A 19,410-nucleotide genomic window follows, 5' to 3' on the forward strand; every position below is an offset into this window, starting at 1 on the left:
TATTTTATTAAATAATCAGCTATCTAGAATTTACAACTCTATGGTAATGCTCAAGGATGTCATGGCAGGCCAGTGCTGGCATGACAATAACTACAAAACCTGGGTAGATTTTTTTAAAACCATATTTTAAAGGCAAAAATTGTTCCCTCAGGGGAATAACTAGGGCTGAATGACCTAAAATTCTGAATGAAGGCAAATGATTCTGATGTGCACCTAGCCTGAGGATCCATCTTGAACCAGATAAAAGACCATTGGTCTCAGCAGTTGTGGTTAGCTAGGATAACACACTGGAAAATGGAAATCCTCAAATGCTGACCCAGTTTTTCCTAAGAGCCATTTGCTGATTTCTAGGAATGCAGGTGAGACTGGGGAGCTAGACCCCAAGCTGCCAAAGTACAAAATGAGATCTTCCTGAAGCTTATGGTATTTGGACAACAAACCCATCACAAAAACAGGCTTGTATCAAACATACAGTCAGTGTCCTTCTTACAACATTTAAGCTCATTTTGAAGCTTTGTGGAGAGAGAGGGCACTGCTGAAGAATAGACTTGGATCTCCCACAGTCTCTCAGGGCTGAGGAAAAAAGATGCACTTCCAAGCAGCAAAAGTAGACTGAGTCATATGGAAACTGTAACCCAGCTCAGTCCTCATAGGCTGAGGATGTGATCACCGCAAACCAATCTGCCTATCAGAAAAGGATACCCTCCCTTTGGAAGATCATATCATCTGAATTTTATACAATGTATTGCATACAATAAAAAATTATTAGATATGGAGAGATGCAAGAAATTATAACCAAATTAGGAGAAATGAAAAGCAAATAAGAAAAATCTAGATAATTGAGTTAGCAGACAAGGATTTTAAGTGATTAATATATTCAAGATACTAATGGAAAAGATAGAGAACTTCAACAGAGATTTGGAGTCTATAAAATGGAGTAAAATAGACATTCTTCAATGGGAAAATATAGTATCTGAGCAGTACAGTAGACAGGTTTAACAGCAATTCGGACATAGCAGGAGACGGTATTGGGAACTGGAAGAAAGGTTATTTAAAACTGAAGAACAAGGAGAAAAATGAAAGTAAAATACAGACCAAATTTAAGAGACATTTGAGATATGACTGTTCTAATTATGATTAAAAAAATAGAGGAGAGAAAGAGAGAGAGGGAGAGAAGCATAAGAAATATACTAAGAGATAATGAATGAAAAATTTCCCAAAGTGATGAAATTTTTCAACCAAGAGATTCCAAAAACTTTCAGGACTCTAAGCAGAATAAAAATAAAATCATCTCCAGGCACCTCATTAGTAAAACTTTTTGGAAACTCATTCATTTTACAGATGAGAAAACTAAAGCTTAGAGAAGTGAACAGCAATCTCTAATATCTGGTCAAACAGGCTTACACACTACTCAGTACTGCCTTATGAGGGAGATTGGATCAGCAACCCAAAGTCAAACAGACCTAAAATTTTAATGTTAGATTGGTGACTCTCAGAATAATCTGCACTTCAGATATTTGTTATCTCACCTAAAATCCAAAGAGGAACTAAACTTTTTTCTGTTTAAGGTTGGTAACCAACACAAGAGGAGAAAAGGGATTTACTGTAGTCTGATTGAATTTATTGCTTTAAAAGAGAAGTGAAACAAAATAAGTTCCCAAGGTCACTAACATGTCCTGACCACTTTGGAAAAAGTGACTCTGTTGTGCTTATCTTTTTTGCTTCAAGGTTGCATCCTGTTCTTCTTTGGTCTTGGCATGAGGGAAAGAGGACACTTTATGAGAAAAACTCTTTATTTGAGGGGTATTAAGAATGAGATCACTGTCAGTTCTGACTTTGATTTCCTTTTTCAAATAGAAAACAGTTTTAGGAATCTCAATATTACTTTGGTGTAGATCCACTTTAGTTGCCTATAGGTGCAACTTATTTCAAAGCAAAGATAATATATAGCGTTTCAGTTCCTTGGGAAAGACATGAGAATACTTGGTTTCCTAAAAGTCATAGTTAGATTTTTGTGGGGAAAGAGAAGAGTCAGAGCAAACAATTGGTTCCTAAATCTTAACTTGGACAGCATTATTTACCTATTTTTATTATAAAATTTTTCTTCTACAGAAACTGATGTCACACCAACAGTTCCAAAATCCACTGAAGTAAATGTTCCAGGTACCAAAGTCCTATCAACTCCTCAGAAACCCACCACAGTGAATGTTTCAGCTACAGAAACCCCACCAACTCCTCAGAAACCCACTACTGTCAATGTTTCAGCTACAGAAACCCCACCAACTCCTCAGAAACCCACCACTGTAAATGTTCCAGCTACAGAAACCCCACCAACTCCTGAGAAATTCATCACAATAAATTCTTCAGCTACAAAGCCCCCACTAGTTTCTCAGACATACACCACTGTAAATGTTCCAGCTACAAAGGTCCCATCACCTCCTCAGAAACCTTCCACAGCAAATGGTTCTGCCACAACAGCCTGGAATTCCCCAATATCAAACACTGTCTCTACAGCCGCTCAGAATCTCCTCATGGCAAATGCTTCTGCAACCACACCAACAACCCAAAGATTCACCCCAGCAAAATCTTTACTTATACAGAATCTTAAAACTACACAAAAGTCCACTTCTGTACATACGACTAAGGGTCTCCATATAACACAAAGATTGACCTCTGCTCGTGTTACAGCAGCAAAAAGTACAGCTGTTCCCAGGACAACCCCACGTTTTCATGCAACAGGCACACCTCAAGGAAGAGGAAGCGCTCCTTCAGGTCAGTTGACTCAGTCCAGGTTTCCACATATGGATTTTATGTGCCATGGTAGAGATTTCAAATTCATCAGGGTTAAAAAATTAAGTAGCCTCTGGTTTATTGTAGGCAGAGTTTCTTCATAGCAATGTTCTGACTTTCTTCAGAGGCTAACTTTGGATTGTGCCAGAGCATACCTTTAAGAAAGAAATATTTTTGCAATGATATAGAAAAAGGTTGTGGTGTCATAAAAGCAATTCTAAATTAACGTCAGTAAAAAAATGCTGCTTTTCTTGTTAGCTTTAGGGAGCCACTGAATTCCTCATGATCCCTCAAAGAACCAAGTGTGTATAATCCTTTAGGTTGATTTCTAGGTCTGATTCAATGACAGAGACTCATCCCTCAAGCATGCTAAAGGACCTCTCCAGATTCCCTAGAGTTGCTGATTTGGTTAAGTACCTTAATAGTGTCTTCTAAGTAATTAAAAACACAGAGTTCTTTGAAAGCTTTCAGGTTAACTCTTTAAATGACTTTTCATAGTTTTTATGAAAGCAGAGTAACATATGCTTTAGATTTCAGGAAAACCTACTGAGTGAATGAAACCCATCTAATTAATGCTTTTTCAGACTACCAGGATGTCTTCTTATTTTACGACTTGCTTAATGAATAGTCATTTTTATAGACACTCTTGTTCTTTAATAGAGGTATGTGGATTTTTGGTTGTTTTTATCCGTTTGTTTTTATCTTTTTTTTAAATCTCAATACGACTAAGCCAAGAGGTAATTTTTAAAATTATTTTAACTTTTCATTGACATCAACACACAGAAAATTGTACAAAATATACATATAAGGCTTAATAACTTTTCTAAAGCAAATATCAGTGAACTACCACATATGTCAAGAAATAGAGCAGCATCAGCTGCTCACCTTCCAGATGCTCTGTGATTCTGAACTCTGTTCCCTGACTTCTCCAGCCAGTGAAACTGTGGCTTTCTGCTCTCTGTGCCAAGTGGCCTAGGGATTTCTCCCTGCTGTGCACAGGCAAATCGCACTCCCTGCAGCTCATCTGCTGCCTGAGCTCTCTCAGCTTTGATTTATTTCTGCCTGAGTTAGTTTGTTCTTCCATGTCTTCAAATAGTTATCATTGTTGTTTTTTCAGTACATTGTACAAATTTCATAAATTTCCATGCTCAAGCTCATTTGGCCATTACCCAGAATCTTTAAGAACTTAAAACATTACAGATATTATTGTGGAAATTTCCTTTGTATGTTTCTTTATCCTTTAGGTAAAAGGTCAAATACATAAAATCTCACTCCAATTAGTTCCCTTTTAAAAAAAGGGAACCTCAATTCCTGCCTGCTTTTTTTTTCCTGCTTATTTAAAAAATTTTTATCAAAGTATTATTGATGTACAATGTTGTGTTCATTTCTTTCATACAGCAAAGTGACTCAGCTTATATCTATAAATCCCAACCTTCTAATTTATCTCTCCCTCCAACCTTTTCCCATTGGTAACCATAAATTTTGTGTTCTGAGTCTGTGAGTCTGTTTCTGTTTTGTAACTAAATTCATTTGTATCATTTTTTTCTTTTTAGATTTCATAATACATGATATCACATGATGTTTGTCTTTGTCTGACTTACTTCACTCAGTGTGACAATCTATGTTGCTGCACATGGCATTGTTTCATTCTTTCTATGGCTGAGTGATACTCCATTGTGTATATGTACTGCATCTTCCTTACCCATTTCTCTGTTGATGGACATTTAGGCTGCCTCCGTGTCTTGTCTATTGTGAACAGTGCTGCAGTGAACATTGGGGTGCATATATCTTTTCATATTAGAATTTTTGTCTTTTCTGGATCTATATTTAAGAGTATTAGATCATGTGGCAACTGGACTATCTTGGTAGCTCAGCTGGTAAAGAATCTGCCTGCAATGCAGGAGACCCTGGTTTGATTCCTGGGTTGGGAAGATCCCCTGGAGAAGGGCTAGGCTACCTACTCCAGTATTCTTGGGCTTCCCTGGTGGTTCAGGTGGTAAAGAATCTGTCTACAGTGCAGGAGACCTGGGTTCGATCCCTGGGTTGGGAAGATTACTTGGAGAAGGGCATGGCAACCCGTGCCAGTAATCTTGTCTGGAGAGTCCCCGTGGACAGAGCAGCCTGGTGGGAGTCCATGGGTTCGCAAAGAGTGGGGCACGACTGACTGACTAAGCACACACACACAGCAACACTAAGTTTTTTAAGGACTCTCCATACTGTTCTCCATAGTGGGTGTACCAGTTTACATTCCCACCAACAGTGTAGAATGGTTCCCTTTTCTCTACGTCCTCTCCAGCATTTATTGTATGTAAACTTTTTGATCTTGGCCATTCTGACCGATGTGAGATGGTATCTCATTGTGCAAGCTCCCTCTCTGTGTTTTTATTCTTATGCTACACGTATGTCACCATAAGTAGTACATATTATAGCTTTGCATGTTTTTTTTTTTTATAATTTGCGTAAACAGTATGTCATATGTTTCATTACCTAACTTGACTTTTTGCACTCAACATTGCTTTGTGGCTTATATTGATCCAATTAGATTCAGTTCATTAATTTTAACATTTATATGTGGTTACTGACTTCTTAAAATTTTACAACATCTCTGGCCCTAAAAATTTTAGGTTGAATATATAGGTTTAATAGGGCAAGGTGAAGAGAAACAAGTTCACTTAGTATAAATTTGTTATACAGCTAACTGTGTTGAAATACTTTTTTCTTCATGAATATGATAATTTAACAAATTTAACAAACTTTTCAATTATTTTAAATTGATAAATTATGATAAAAATACAGTGAATATTTGGGATCAAATTTCTCTCTTATATACAATTAATTTATCCTTTAAATATTGTATGCCTTTTCTGCTTTTATTGAAAAAATAGTAGTAGCTACTACTGAGTGTAATCCATAGTGCATGTACCATGCACCTTCCATTTGTCATTGTTAGTCCTTACAGTAACCTTGACTTGCCATAAAGTCATATAACCAAATTTACATAGTATTTGTTTCACTATTCAATAACCCTTTAATCACATTTTATGTTTCTATTGTTGACTGACTTTGTTTAATAGAAAGAAAAGAAAGAAAGTGAACAGTCATGTCCAACTCTTTGCGACACCATGGACTGTAGCCTACCAGGATCCTCAGTCCATGGGATTTTGCAGGCAAGAGTACTGGAGGGGGTTGCCATTTCCTTCTCCAGGGGATCTTCCCAACCCAGGGATTGCACCTGGGTCTCCTGCATTGTAGGCAGACACTTTACCATCTGAGCTACCAGGGAAGCCCTTGTTTAATAGAGAGAGATACTAATGTGTGTTACTTGATTGTTAGTAATATGATTGCTTTCATTAATTTATTTATAATTGTTTCTTTTTAAGTACAGTTGATTGATAAACTTATATATTTATTAAATTGCTAGCAAATCAATGATTTTAAAACAGTTTTACTTTTGTAATTCTTTCCTTTTTTCCTTCTTTAGTTGCTAGCACCGTTGCATCGGGTAAGTGTGACTCTCTGAGAGTTCGCAGAATTTGTCATCGCATTCGGATATATAATTCCTGGAAAAGAATATTGTTTTTTTACTGTCTTTGTTGTTGCTGTTCAGTCACTAAGTCGTGACCAACCATTTGTGATCCCATGGACTGTAGCATGTCAAGCTCCTCTGTCCTCCACTATCTCCCAGAGTTTGGTCAAATTCATGTCCATTGAGTTGGTGATACTGTCTTAGGGATACTATCAGAATACAGTATGTGTGGGTGCCAAAGAGAAAAGAGGTAAAGGCATCTTATCGACATGTTTGTGGGCACCATTAGGTACTCAGTATGTTAGAGTACTCACTATGTTAAGAACATTTCCCACCATGTTCTTGTTCCAGGGTAATTTTAGGAGAACTTCAAGTCATTTGGCCAATCAATCAAGTATTATTGCATGCCTAGTGGCTCACTGCATCTCATTTTAGTGCCTAAGAATCACAAGAGGAGAGAGTTATCAGTACAGTTGCTATCTTCAAGTGTTTTATAATTAAATGTAAACTACTCATTGACTATTTCTAGATTTGTCCTGTCCCAAGTAAAACAAAGAATGTTACTTTTGGCTATATCTTCTTCCTTTTCCCTTCCCTGTCAGTGGTTTAAAGTAAAGTTTCTCCAGAAAATGCTCTGTTGCTGTAGGCATGAGACCAAAAACATACCTGTTGCAGTTTCTTCTATCATTTGGTCCAGTCCTTTTTTGTTTGTAAATATATCATCTGATGTTATGTATTAACAAGAATAATAAGATGGTAAGAGAAATGTCTGTTAAGAAGCTATACAGCTAAATTGGCATATTGATAAGTAATGTCTAATGGAAAATACACATAAAAATTTGTAAAAAACACTTTGATTTATGTGTTTATAAGCTGAAAGCTCATCTTATGCATGCATGAATTAGCCATGTGACTATGAAACTGAAAGTAATACTTGCTTTTATTATTTTCATTGTTACTTATTATAGTTTTTGTGTTTTAGGCAAAACTTTTTTAAGCTAAAAGATATATTTTGAAAGATTCCAACAGTTGCAATTCATTTTGTCCATTCTATATTTTAAATAAAAATAAATGTATTCTAAGTGAAAAATCTCATGATCTAATGGCTTAATGACATTTTTAATAGATGAAGTTAAAATTTAATAGATACACTTTTTCTTACCAGCTCAATGGCATTCAGTGAAGATTTGAGGTGCTTATTATTTTCCCTGAAATTCTTTAAGTATATATTGTGTGATTTTCCAGAAACTTTCCCTTAGGGTTAGTTGTAATTCCAACCTGTGCTCAAAAATAAAGAGGAATTCCTTCCCTCTTATATCAGACATATGGTAATATTTTTCTTTGGGATCTTACACTTATAAAACATAAACCTGAAAATTATCTTTACTTCTTAAAATGTATTCTGTGAATGAGGTCACTTTTCTCATTTTAAAGATAACCTCTACAACAAGGAAATTGCTTTTATTGATTCCACTGCAATGCACATGCGTGACACAAATGATACTAGAACTTTGCATTTGAATGCAAAAACTTTGAATTTTTTCCTGTTTAATTTTGCCAAGAAATAGACACTGACTGCTCATCTCAGAACTTGATCTGCTGTGTAAGTGAAGCCTGCCTTGTGATTTTCTTTAAAACATTTTATTTATTTATTTTTGACTGTCTTGGGTCTCAGTTGCCACATGTGAGATCTTCGTGGTGCAAGGGCTTTATAGTTTGCTGTCCATGGGCTGTCTGATTGAGGCCTAGTTGCCCCAAAGCATGTGGGACATTTAGTTCCCTGTCTAGGGATTAAATCTGCATCCCCTGCATTGGAAGGCATATTCTTAACCACTGGACCTCCAGTGATATCCCTGCAAGGTGATTTTTAAAGTTATTCTCTGCTGTGTATTAGTGTATTTTCCAAAAACAATGTTTTTTTTTTTTTTTTTATTACCCTCTCCCCCTCAAGGATCTTGTAAGGCATTTTTTCCTAATCATCCCTATAAAATATTAATATTATAGATATAATATAAATCTATTTGTGTACTGTATGCACATCTGTACTTTATATGTAAAAAGTAAAAAAAACAAAAACAAACTTTTTCCCCTTTAGGGATGATACCAACCCCACTGAGAATACATGCTGTATATAGTTGTGGGGTTTTCTGTTTGTTTTTGATGACAGTATTTTACAGAAGGATGACTTGTGCTTTGGAGTCAGTCAGATCTTGGTTTCAATCTTGTTTTGGACTTTTTTTTTCCATTTAATAATTACTCAACCCAAGTGGTTTACTTAATCTCTCTGAGTCTCAATTTTTTCATTTATGAGATGGTGATCATGATTCTTATTTAAAGTCTTGGAAGCTTAATGAAATATGGGTTGTGAAAACTATTGGTATAGTGCTAAAAATTGGGTAAATCTCAGCTTTAATAATTCTTTATTATTTTTCACTATTATCTTTCTGAGATGGATTTCTGACAATTTTATCGTTCCCTCTGGCCACACCAAAGAATCAGATAGCCCTTTATTAGAGTGACATGTGCATCTTGAGTCGGTGGTAAGGACTGCATTGAAACATGCCTGTGTATTATTTCATTTACTTCTCACAGCAGTCCTGTAATGTAGCTGTATCCCACCTTGTAGCTGAGAGGAACTGTGGCTGTGCAAGATTCTTAACTTGCCCAAGGTCACACTGCTATTAGGCAATTGAATAGAGGGAGATGATTAGTTTCTTTAGCACTCAGTGCTTGAAAGGGTAGAAAAATTCTTTTCCTAGATCTGTACAACTCAAATTTAACAATTTAGTCCTGATTCTTTATAAGTGTTGCTTTTTTTCCCTTCATTGCTGAAATCCTATGTTGTGACACTCATAAGCTGCTTGTAGGAATTAGTAATAGTAAAGAAAAAAAAATTAAGAGAATGCTCAGTGAAGTATCTAAAGTACTTTTTCTTTTAAATATCACATGCTTATTTACTTATGCTTTTATGTTAAATAGGATTATAAGGAAGAACAAAACCTGTTCACAGCTTTCTTAGTTTTTCACAGTACAGAGAGTGCATTTCCACTTTATGGCATGTGTGTAAGTGAGACCTTTTGAAATGACTTGGATGAATCCACATTTCTTCAGGAAAGGAGGCAGCTTCATTCTGATTTGGGTTGTTCAGGAATGGAGATAATACTCTATTAATGTAATACCCATCTAATACAAATTTAGTTTGAGTAATCTCAGGTATTTTTATGGAGAAGATTATGAACAGTTAAAATCATGGATTTTTACTATTGACAAGTACCATGCCAGTTATTGGAGATAATGTGCTAATATGTGACAAACTGCTCTGCACTGTTTTAAGGACTAGGTAAATATATTTCTACCTAGTGGGGAACATTACTAAAATACTCCTTTTACTTAGAGAAAAACATTTCTAAAATTCTGTGATTTTCCTACCCAAATGCTCCTTAATGACACTGGAATCATAATCTTAACTTCATTTATAATATTACAGTTTCATTTATCTCAGGTTGTTGTTGTTGTTCAGTCGCTCCTACTCTTTGCTGCTCCATGGACTGTAGCACGCCAGGCTTCCCTGTCCACTATCTCCTGAAGTTTGGTTTGCTCAAGTTCACCTTTATTTAGTCAGTAATGCTGTCTAACCAAGTTGGCCTAAATTGTTTTAGTCTTAAATCAGTACTGATTCACCTTTGGGTGAATTTTAGATCATAAACTATTGCCTTTATAAAGTTTTCTTTGTTTTAATTTGCAAAATAGTATTCTCATTAATTATTAATTGAGGAATTATTTATTTAGAATTATACTTCTCTCACGGAGAAGGTGATGGCACCCCACTCCAGTACTCTTGCCTGGAAAATCCCATGGACGGAGGAGCCTGGTAGGCTGCAGTTCATGGGGTCGCTGAGAGTCGGACACAACTGAGCGACTTCCCTTTCACTTTTCACTTTCATGCATTGGAGAAGGAAATGGCAACCCACTCCAGTGTTCTTGCCTGGAGAATCCCAGGGATGGTGGAGCCTGGTGGGCTGCCGTCTGTGGGGTTGCACAGAGTCGGACACGACTGAAGTGACTTAGCAGCAGCAGCATACTTCTCATATTTCTGTAGTTTGCATTGGTTTTCTGTTAAAACATAAATGTTCACACTTTCTTTTAGAATCACATATATGTGCTGACCAGTGTTCTAAGAATATTCCCACTTTTGTCATCCAAACATTTGGGATCACTTAAAAATTTTTCGATCTTCATTTATCATTCAAATTGAAAATGGGATTTTTCTGCAACATTTGAAAATGGTGGGATTAATGGGAAGTGGTAAATCAAAAAGAAACCCCAAATTTTAAAGGATCCATGACTTATTTTATTAGTGTAATCTTTCAAACTAATGCTATGGTGCTAAGGAATCAATTAAAGAAATTGGGTAAAATACTGTAAATTCTGTGGTAGAAACAGCTGTTTTTAAAATTATGTATCCACGTGGCAGCTCAATTATGCGACATTTATCGTATTTTGCTGATTTAAAACTGGACACACTTGTTAGTCACATTAGCTTCAGTTGCTTTTCTAGTATCATTATACTTTGTAGTACAGATCAATAAAATAGAGTTCAAGGATTTGGGAGGATGTAGACTTAGCAGCAGCAGCAGCAGCAGCAGCAGTAGGGAGGAAAAGGGATACTCAGGTGGTGAGGAGAAAGGGCAGTGACTGGTTTTAAGAAGAAAGTTTATGTGTAAAAATCAAGGTATAAAAATTTTTTTTTTTTACTGTTGATTAAATTATTTCATCAATTATTTGTTGTTGTTCCACTCAAAATAGTGCATTTAATATTGAAAGTAAATACCAGTTTCCCTAAATGAAATTTTATCTGCAATAGACTAAACACTGGAAAGCATTTCTGTAGTTTTACTCTCCGTGCCCCGATACTGATGCCTTTCCTATGATGGAGAAAGGCCTACATCTCTGTTACCTTTACTATGAACTGAGTAAATGGCCTTGCCATTAACCGCATGTGGAAGCTTCACCTTTCTCAGACTCAATTTAATTATCTACAAAATAAATGTGAACTCCAAGACATCTTCTAGTGCTGAAATGGTACATAGTACAGACAATGTTTAAATAATCAGTGATCAAATAATTTAAAATTAAGCATGGTGGGGTTGAAACATTTTAGAATCCTCTCAAATCTGTAAGATTTTATTTGAGCATTGTGATCTTCATTTTAAATATTTCATTTTCCCTTGAAATAAAACAGGATAAAGAACATGTAGATCTTACTGTCAAACTTGTGACATAAGCAAACAAGCAAAATATAATTCAAGTCTCCTGTTTTTTCTTTAACTTACCTGATAATCAGTATGTTTGTCATTGTGAATTACACTGTATATGTAATTGCTCATTTCTATATTGGTTAACTTACCATTTTTTCCCCCTCAAGGATGTGTTGCCGTTACTGTAATAATTGGTATCATAATTCTAGTCAAAATTTTCTGGGACGGTGGAAAATCAGGGTGAGCAAAAATTCTGATGATTTTAAAAAATTTGTTCTTACCTTTTTTCCAGTAAACCTTGACACTATAACAGTAGATAACTTTCTAAGCTTAATTGTATTTTTTGACATGCTATATCTTTATTCCTTTTGTCTGTATTTACTATCTTTGATGAATAGCCTGTCTTTTTAAAAAAATTTAGTTATCTCAGTATATACAAGAACATTAAGTGATTTGAAAGCCAAAGTCTCATCACAACCTGTTGATCAACTCATCTTTTTTCTCTACATAGTAAAATTTATGAGTATCTGTGTGTTGTACAGAAGTGAAAATGTCTAGAAAAAGAAACTCTAATGTATTGCTAAATTGCATATGATTAGGCCTATGAATAAATCGGATTTATTAATAGATGCCAGTCTAGCCAAAGTCAGCCCAGTGGTTAAGAGGGCAGGTTCCAGACCCTAGCTGCTTGATTCCAATTCAGGGTCTACTGTTTACATGCCATTTGACTGTGAGGAGCTTCACCTCTCTATGCCTCAGTTTTCCCATTTGTAAAATGGGGGAAATAATAGTACCCACTTCATGGGATTGTAGTATCTGATTTGTGGGATAAAATGAATCACCACCTGTAAAGGGGTTAGGATCTTACTTGGCACACAGTAAGCACTCAGGTGATAAAACAACACAGAAAGAAAAAAAAAAATCAGTACTTGAAACGTCTGATCTGCATTGAATATACATGTGTTAAATATCAAGTCACGGTTGGCTCTGATATATCCTGTAAACAGAGTACTATTTAAATTGACCTTCTGTTTCGTAGATTTTATCATTCAGAAAACTAACTGCGGAGTTCACAGAAACTGAATTCTTTCTGAAGTGCCCTAAAGCCTGTCTATTTTTTCATTGCTTAAGAACAATTATATTTTAATGCTGTTACTCAATTGCCTTTTCAATTCTTTGGATGATGTATCTCCTTTTTAGCCTTCATGGCTCTTTCCCTTGTCTTTAAGTGAACAATATTATTTAAGCCTATTATAAGCTAAAGTATGAAAACATTCTTTAAATCATTAAGCAGTTCAGTCTTTTGCTAAAAGCATTTGGCCACTAGGTCCTGTTTTTTTTGGCAGGTTTTATAGATATTTGCTTACTGTCGATAAAATAGATGTTTTAAGAGCAAATGTAGTAAAATATGACTTCTTCTTCAGATTTTTCTGAAACTTTTAAAGAATGTGCTTTATAGCTCAGTATAAATAACAGAATTCTAAGTCATATAAAGTGAGTTAAGTTGATACAGATGCCTCCTCAAGACTATTTTGGAAAAAAGAATAAAGCATGTATTTTCTGTACTTCCTTACATTTAGTCCAGTCTGCTTTTGAATTGGAGCATTATCAATATAATTCTCAAGCCAATATTCCAGGGCTTGTTAGGTTGAGGGGGAAGGAATGGAATGAGTTTTCTGGGGGCTTTCTCTTGGCTATCATCAGTTTCTTCAGATATTTTGGTAAAATAATTGACCATGATATTTTTAATAGAATGAAAAGTGCTGAAATGTAGAAGGAGGGAATATTTATGTTTTATTGGGATTTTGCTGTAAACCTAATTTTTCTATTTCTGAATGAGAGAAAATTCATGCAAACCCCTAAGAAAGAATTTGCCTTTTTTTTTTTAATGTCCACTTAAAAACACTCCACTTGCCTTATTTTGAAAGTATAAGCTGTTGAGAGTAAGAGCTAACTTTATACATTCTTTGTTATTCTCTCAATTTTATGCTGATTTAATAAAATTTAATTTTCAACGAGACAGGGGAAAGAGCAAGTACGTGTGAAGGTGTCTCGTACCTTACCTGTTGATCTTTTGTGTTTGCCTGTCCAAGGATTTATTTACATCTTTTAGAAGTGTTGGTATATATGATACATTTTAGCTTATAAAAAGAATGTGATTATAAACAAATGCCCATGTTGCTTTTTAATTGAGCTTTAAACTTTCATAATCCAATCACTATTTTCCTTCTCTACTATTCAGCTCTTACTACACACATGAGAACACCACAGCACTTAAGTTTCATGATTCACTGTAACTGGTGATGCTGCAGAAGTAAGACCTCTGGTAATTTACAAAAGGTATATGGTTCAGTAAAATTACATTTCTGTGTCTTGGAAAATGTCCATTAACACAACTGGCTTGGTATCTATCTGTGACTATTAAAGGATAATAGAGGTTTAAACCTCTATTATTGTTAGAATTGTTTTTCTTTGTTGAATGATTGACTAACACATTGATCTTTGTTAATGTGACATGTCTTCAGCCTTCCACTCTTCAGCAATTTACCTATTATCTCATTCTGTGGTTTTTACTCAGTTGATTGAAATGTTTGGATGTTCACAATCCTGCAAATAATCTGGAAAAAGCAAAAGATTGATACATTAGGGCTTACAAATGGGAATGTTTTCATTGTGACTACGTGCGTCATGAGATGGTTGGCTCATACTGTATTTGTTTCTCCCATTTGTAATATTTAAGAAATATAAAATCTATTTTAAAGAGTCTTTTATAAGTCATGTTTATAGATCTTATCTCTATTATGTTGAGTCAAAATTATCAAACAAAACTGACTTAATATGTATGTGTGAAACTTTCTAGGTATCTTCTTCTTTTGATTAAACTTTCTTCTATTCTAGGGACTTTTCATTGATTTTTAATCTGAAAGTATCTTAGTTGAATTTAACTTGGAAATTAATCACAAGAAAATAAAAACTCAAGTGTCATATTTTAGTTGGTGTTGCTTAAAGAATCCACCTGCAATACAGGAGACCTGGGTTTGATCCCTGAGTTGGGAAGAACCCCTGGAGAAGGGAATGGCTACCCACTCCAGTATTCTTGCCTGGAAAATTACATGGACAGAGGAGCCTGGCAGACTATAGTCCATGGGGTCACAAAGAGATGGATATGACTGAGTGACTAACACACTTTCATATCTGCTGCTGCTGCCGCCTAATTGCTTCAGTCGTGTCCAACTCTGCAATCCTATGGACTGTAGCCCACCAGGCTCCTCTGCCCATGAAATTCTCCAGGCAAGAATACTGGACTGGGTTGCCATGCTGTTCTCCAGGGGATCTTTCCAACCCAGGGATCAAACCCAGGTCTCCTGCACTGCAGGCAGATTCTTTACCACTGAGCCACCAGGGAACTATACTGGGTGGGATTGTCCATGCTCTATAACTTACTAACTTTGCATTTTTTTTGTACCTCAAATTAACCAACTATTCTAGTTCATGATTTATCACATAGTAATTAAAAAATGAATATATATAACCAGTAAGTAATTTTGGTTTTAACTTTTTTTTTTCTTACTTTCAGGACATATGTGTATAACATTGACAATTTTGCTTATAATGCTAGAAACCATGGCTAACTGAGCCAAAGAAGTTGAGAAGAAAGTGTTTTGCATATTATCTTGTTTTTAAGATGCATAGGAATGTCCACGAAGCAAGGAAAGATGAATCTGTCCTGGAATCACATTCTCAACACTCCTAAGACCCTTGAAAATAGAACAATTCATAAGATTAAGAGTGATTACTTTCATAAAAGTGTGGGAAAGTGGAGAGATTTGTTCATGTTTAGAATGTGAGAAAGAAGAAAAAAAAGAATTTTTTTTCATCAAATATGTAATGTTATTTTTATTTATAAAAGACAAAAAATTAAAACAATTGGATATTGAAAACAAATGAACCAGTCTCTTATAAGGAAAACTGTCAAAAAGATAAAACACATTATACAATAATTTTCCTTGACTAAAGGGCATTTTCTACTTTTCTTATTCTACTAAAATGAGCCTGAATTAGTTGGCAAATTTTTTTAAAGGAAAAACATGATGATGATCCAAGAGTGTTGAGTTTCTTGGGTTAGTTGGTGACAAAGGAAGAATACATAATGAAGGAATAATTCCTCCTTTTTCATTAATTGCAGATAGTGAATTAGCCCCTTATTTGTAAGATAGTTAGAACAATTTTTTCTATTTAAAAAAATGCCCCCATGAAAGAGTGAAAGTTGTCTTAGATTGACTTAATGTCTTTAAAACTCTGTAGAGATATTGTAATATTAGTATAAGAAAAGATGCTATATTTTTGAAGTGAGATATTCATATTCAAATTGTAAATCTTATTCTTTTGTAATATTAAGTTTAATTTATATTTATTTATGTTTTACATGTATATCAGAAAAAGTTCAAGGAGATATGTAAAGCAAAATTTATTTTCCCTAAGTAGCAATAACCACATTTTTGTCTCATGTATTATTTGACATTTATTTTCTTGTGTAAATTATTTATAAATAAGGGAGCCCCTTCCTGCCTTTCATAGGAGTTTAGAATGCTGCCCTTTGGCCTAGTGAGAATCACTTTTAATGTGTTACTTGTTGTTGATTTAACTAAAGGCAATCACATCAGTTTCCAGATTCTTAATATGTTCTTGTCGTCTTGCCACTTACATGTTAAGTGTTGGAATAGACTAGAATATATACATAAATAAATTTCACAATAATTATATTGTCACATTGCTTCATTGACTTTGTTGTTCAGTTCAGTTCAGTCGCTCAGTCGTGTCTGACTCTTTGTGACCCCATGAACCGCAGCACGCCAAGCCTCCCTGTTCATCATCAACTCCTGGAGTTCACCCAAACCCATGTCCACTGAGTTGGTGATGCCATCCAACCATCTCATCCTCTATTGTCCCCTTCTCCTCCTGCCCTCAATCTTTCCCAGCATCAGGGTCTTTTCAAATGAGTCAGCTCTTTGCATGAGGTTGCCAAAGTATTGGAGTTTTAGCTTCAACATCAGTCCTTCCAATGAAAACCCAGGACTGATCTCCTTTTGGATGGACTGGTTGGATCTCCTACAGTCCAAGGGACTCTTAAGAGTCTTCTCCAACACCACAATTCAAAAGCATCAATTCTTCTGTGCTCAGCTTTCTTTATAGTCTAACTCTCACATCCATACATGACCACTGGAAATACAATAGCCTTGACTAGATGGTCCTTTGTTGACCAAAGTAATGTCTCTACTTTTTAATATGCTGTCTGGGCTGGTCATAACTTTCCTTCCAAGGAATAACCGTCTTTTAATTTCATGGCTGCAATCACCTTCTGCAGTGATTTTGGAGCCCAGAAAATAAAGTTTGTTACTGTTTTCATTGTTTCCCCATCTATTTGTTGTTAAAGTGTTTTAAAATAAATTCCATAAGCATCATGACATTTCACTATAAATATTTAAATATGTATTTCCAACAATGAGGACTTCTTCCCTAACTAGCCACATCATCACAACTAACAAGATTAATGGTAATTTCCTAATAGTTTCTAGTATTAGGAAATTCTTTTAACTTCCTTAGAAGTTCTGCAAATAGGCCAATGTCTATCTACTAATTCATTCATTTGTTAAATAGGAGAACCTACTCTACCTGCTGTGACAGCCTGTGCTTCCTGGGGTAGTAGCAAGGATAATGCTGATTTAGTTACTCAGAAAAATACCTAAGAGCCTACTCCATGCAGGTTATCATGTGCTAGGTGCTGCAGCTACCAAATGACTGTGCAGTATCTACCGACTTATCTACATAAAAGAAGACCAAAACCATACACTTATTGAGAGAAAGAATGTAAAGTTATAAGTGTTACACTTGTACAGAATATAAGGAGTGCCTAAGCTATTTTTGCTAGGTGGTGGGCTGGGATCATTCAAGACTGTGCAAACTGAGAAAGGACAAATAGATGAGATTCACATGGCAGGATTGGGGACTGCAAACAGTGTAGCAAGCTCAAAGTAGGAAAGGCTTAGAGAGAGGACTATGGTGTGTCATATGTTTAGTGTAAAATAATAAATTCTGGCTAGTTTATTTTGATGTGATTAAATTAAAAGTTGGAATCAATGGTCACAAGTTTGTAGCAAGAGTTTTAGATACTGGGAAACATTAAACTTTGACAATAAATTATACTGAGTTAGTCTTTACATCTTATTACTTAGATAAAGGTATAAGCTGAAAAATATCTAACAACAAGTTACACGAAGAAAATAATAATAGAAATAAGTATGTTAAGTATAATGGGATTTTCCTGTATGACTTATAATTTATATCCTGTAATCATGAAGGTGAATAGTTTTATATTTTCCCAAGGTAAGCTCTTCTATAATATTATACTTTAATTGCCAAGATTGTATTATTGCTTTTACTCTTGAGACTGGTGCTTATTTGTTATAGGAAATTATACTTGCTCACCACAAGAAAGTTGTGTTTTATAGTATTTAACCCACAATTGCTATCAAATTTCTTGGAACATTTGAACATTAATTATTTTTGTCTTATCACACCTTGGCACTGTTTTTTAGTCAATGCCCAAAGTAGACATGCCTTATTTTCCACACACCCACTTTGACTGTTCCCTTCACCCCCTTGCCTAAGTTAAAAACTGCCTCTTCCCTAAGGTTGGTGAGTCCTTTGCAGCCCACTGCAGTGGTGGCTGGTTTATTTTCAGATTGCAGATGCTTCAGTGTGCAGAGGTCATGGTGTTTTCCTTGCTTCCCCTTGCCACTACTTCCATCTAAGGTCTCCCATATATTCTTTAAAAAATAATTATTCTTTTTACTCTGATTAGGTAGTTAACTAAAATGTTAACTTTTTTACCTGTAGTTTTTCCTCTCCCAATTTCAAACAGCTAGCCAAATTTCAATCTTCCTTGCCACAGGGAACAACATGGAAGCAGAAAATGTAAAGAAGCTTAAAAACAGTTTTCTTTCTTGTTTTGTTTTTTTCTCTGAAATTCTGTGTTTGCATCATAGACTAAGTTGTGTGAAGGAAGGTAGAATCAGAACCAGGAAGAGAGAAGATCCTTGTAAACAGCAAAGAAGACAGATGTTGCTCACAATCTAAAAGTTTCCAATCCAAGCATCCTGATGGTTTCTGGGGTGGGGAGGTAGGGGCAGGAAGTGAACCTTTTGAAGTTGGATATTTTGAAGTTAAGGTTAGCAGAATTTCTTAAAGGATTAGGTGTGCAGTTGAAAAAAAAAAAAAAAGGAGTCAAGGATGACACCAAGATTATTAACCTGAGCAAAAGAAAGGAAGGTTGCCACTTACTGAGCAAGGAAAGATTTTTGTAACAGATCAGGAGTTTGTTTTTATACATGGTAAGTTTGAGATGCCTTTCAGACATCAAAGTGGACGTGTATGAATAGTCCAGTTCAGTCACTCAGTCGTGTCCTACTCTTTGCGACCCCATGAATCTCAGCATGCCAGGCCTCCCTGTCCATCACCAACTCCCGGAGTTCACTGAGACTCGTGTCCATCGGGTCAGTGATGCCATCCAGCCATCTCATCCTCTGTCGTCCCCTTCTCCTCCTGCCCCCAATCCCTCCCAGCATCAGAGTCTTTTCCAATGAGTCAACTCTTCGCATGAAGTGGCCAAGTGCTGGAGTTTCAGCTTTAGCATAATTCCTTCCAAAGAAATCCCAGGGCTGATCTCCTTCAGAATGGACTGGTTGGATCTCCTTGCAGTCCAAGGGACTCGCAAGAGTCTTCTCCAACACCACAGTTCAAAAGCATCAATTCTTTGGTGCTCAGCCTTCTTCAGTC

At 35.6% G+C, this 19,410-nt stretch overlaps 1 protein-coding gene across 13 annotated transcripts in view; it reads left to right on the top strand.

Moving 5' to 3' along the window:
- Positions 1-16,343, top strand: part of CD55 (CD55 molecule (Cromer blood group)) — a 28,675-nt gene extending 12,332 nt beyond the window's left edge. For 4 of the 13 annotated variants that reach the window (XM_070767884.1, XM_070767886.1, XM_070767887.1 and 1 more), the window contains 5 exons: positions 2,113-2,772; positions 6,272-6,292; positions 11,742-11,814; positions 13,817-13,914; positions 15,152-16,343. In XM_070767884.1, the coding sequence (XP_070623985.1) occupies positions 2,113-2,772; positions 6,272-6,292; positions 11,742-11,814; positions 13,817-13,871 (809 nt within the window). In that variant the 3' untranslated portion in view covers positions 13,872-13,914; positions 15,152-16,343. Of the gene's footprint in view, positions 1-2,112; positions 2,773-3,374; positions 3,453-6,271; positions 7,412-11,741; positions 11,815-13,816; positions 13,915-15,151 lie in introns of those variants that run through there. The other 9 variants (XM_070767891.1, XM_070767893.1, XR_011560715.1 and 6 more) reach the window with 9 other exon arrangements.
- Positions 16,344-19,410: the final 3,067 nt, after the last annotated feature.

This window comes from Bos indicus, chromosome 16 (genome assembly GCF_029378745.1).
Source record: "Bos indicus isolate NIAB-ARS_2022 breed Sahiwal x Tharparkar chromosome 16, NIAB-ARS_B.indTharparkar_mat_pri_1.0, whole genome shotgun sequence".
NCBI classification, from domain to species: Eukaryota; Metazoa; Chordata; class Mammalia; order Artiodactyla; family Bovidae; genus Bos; species Bos indicus.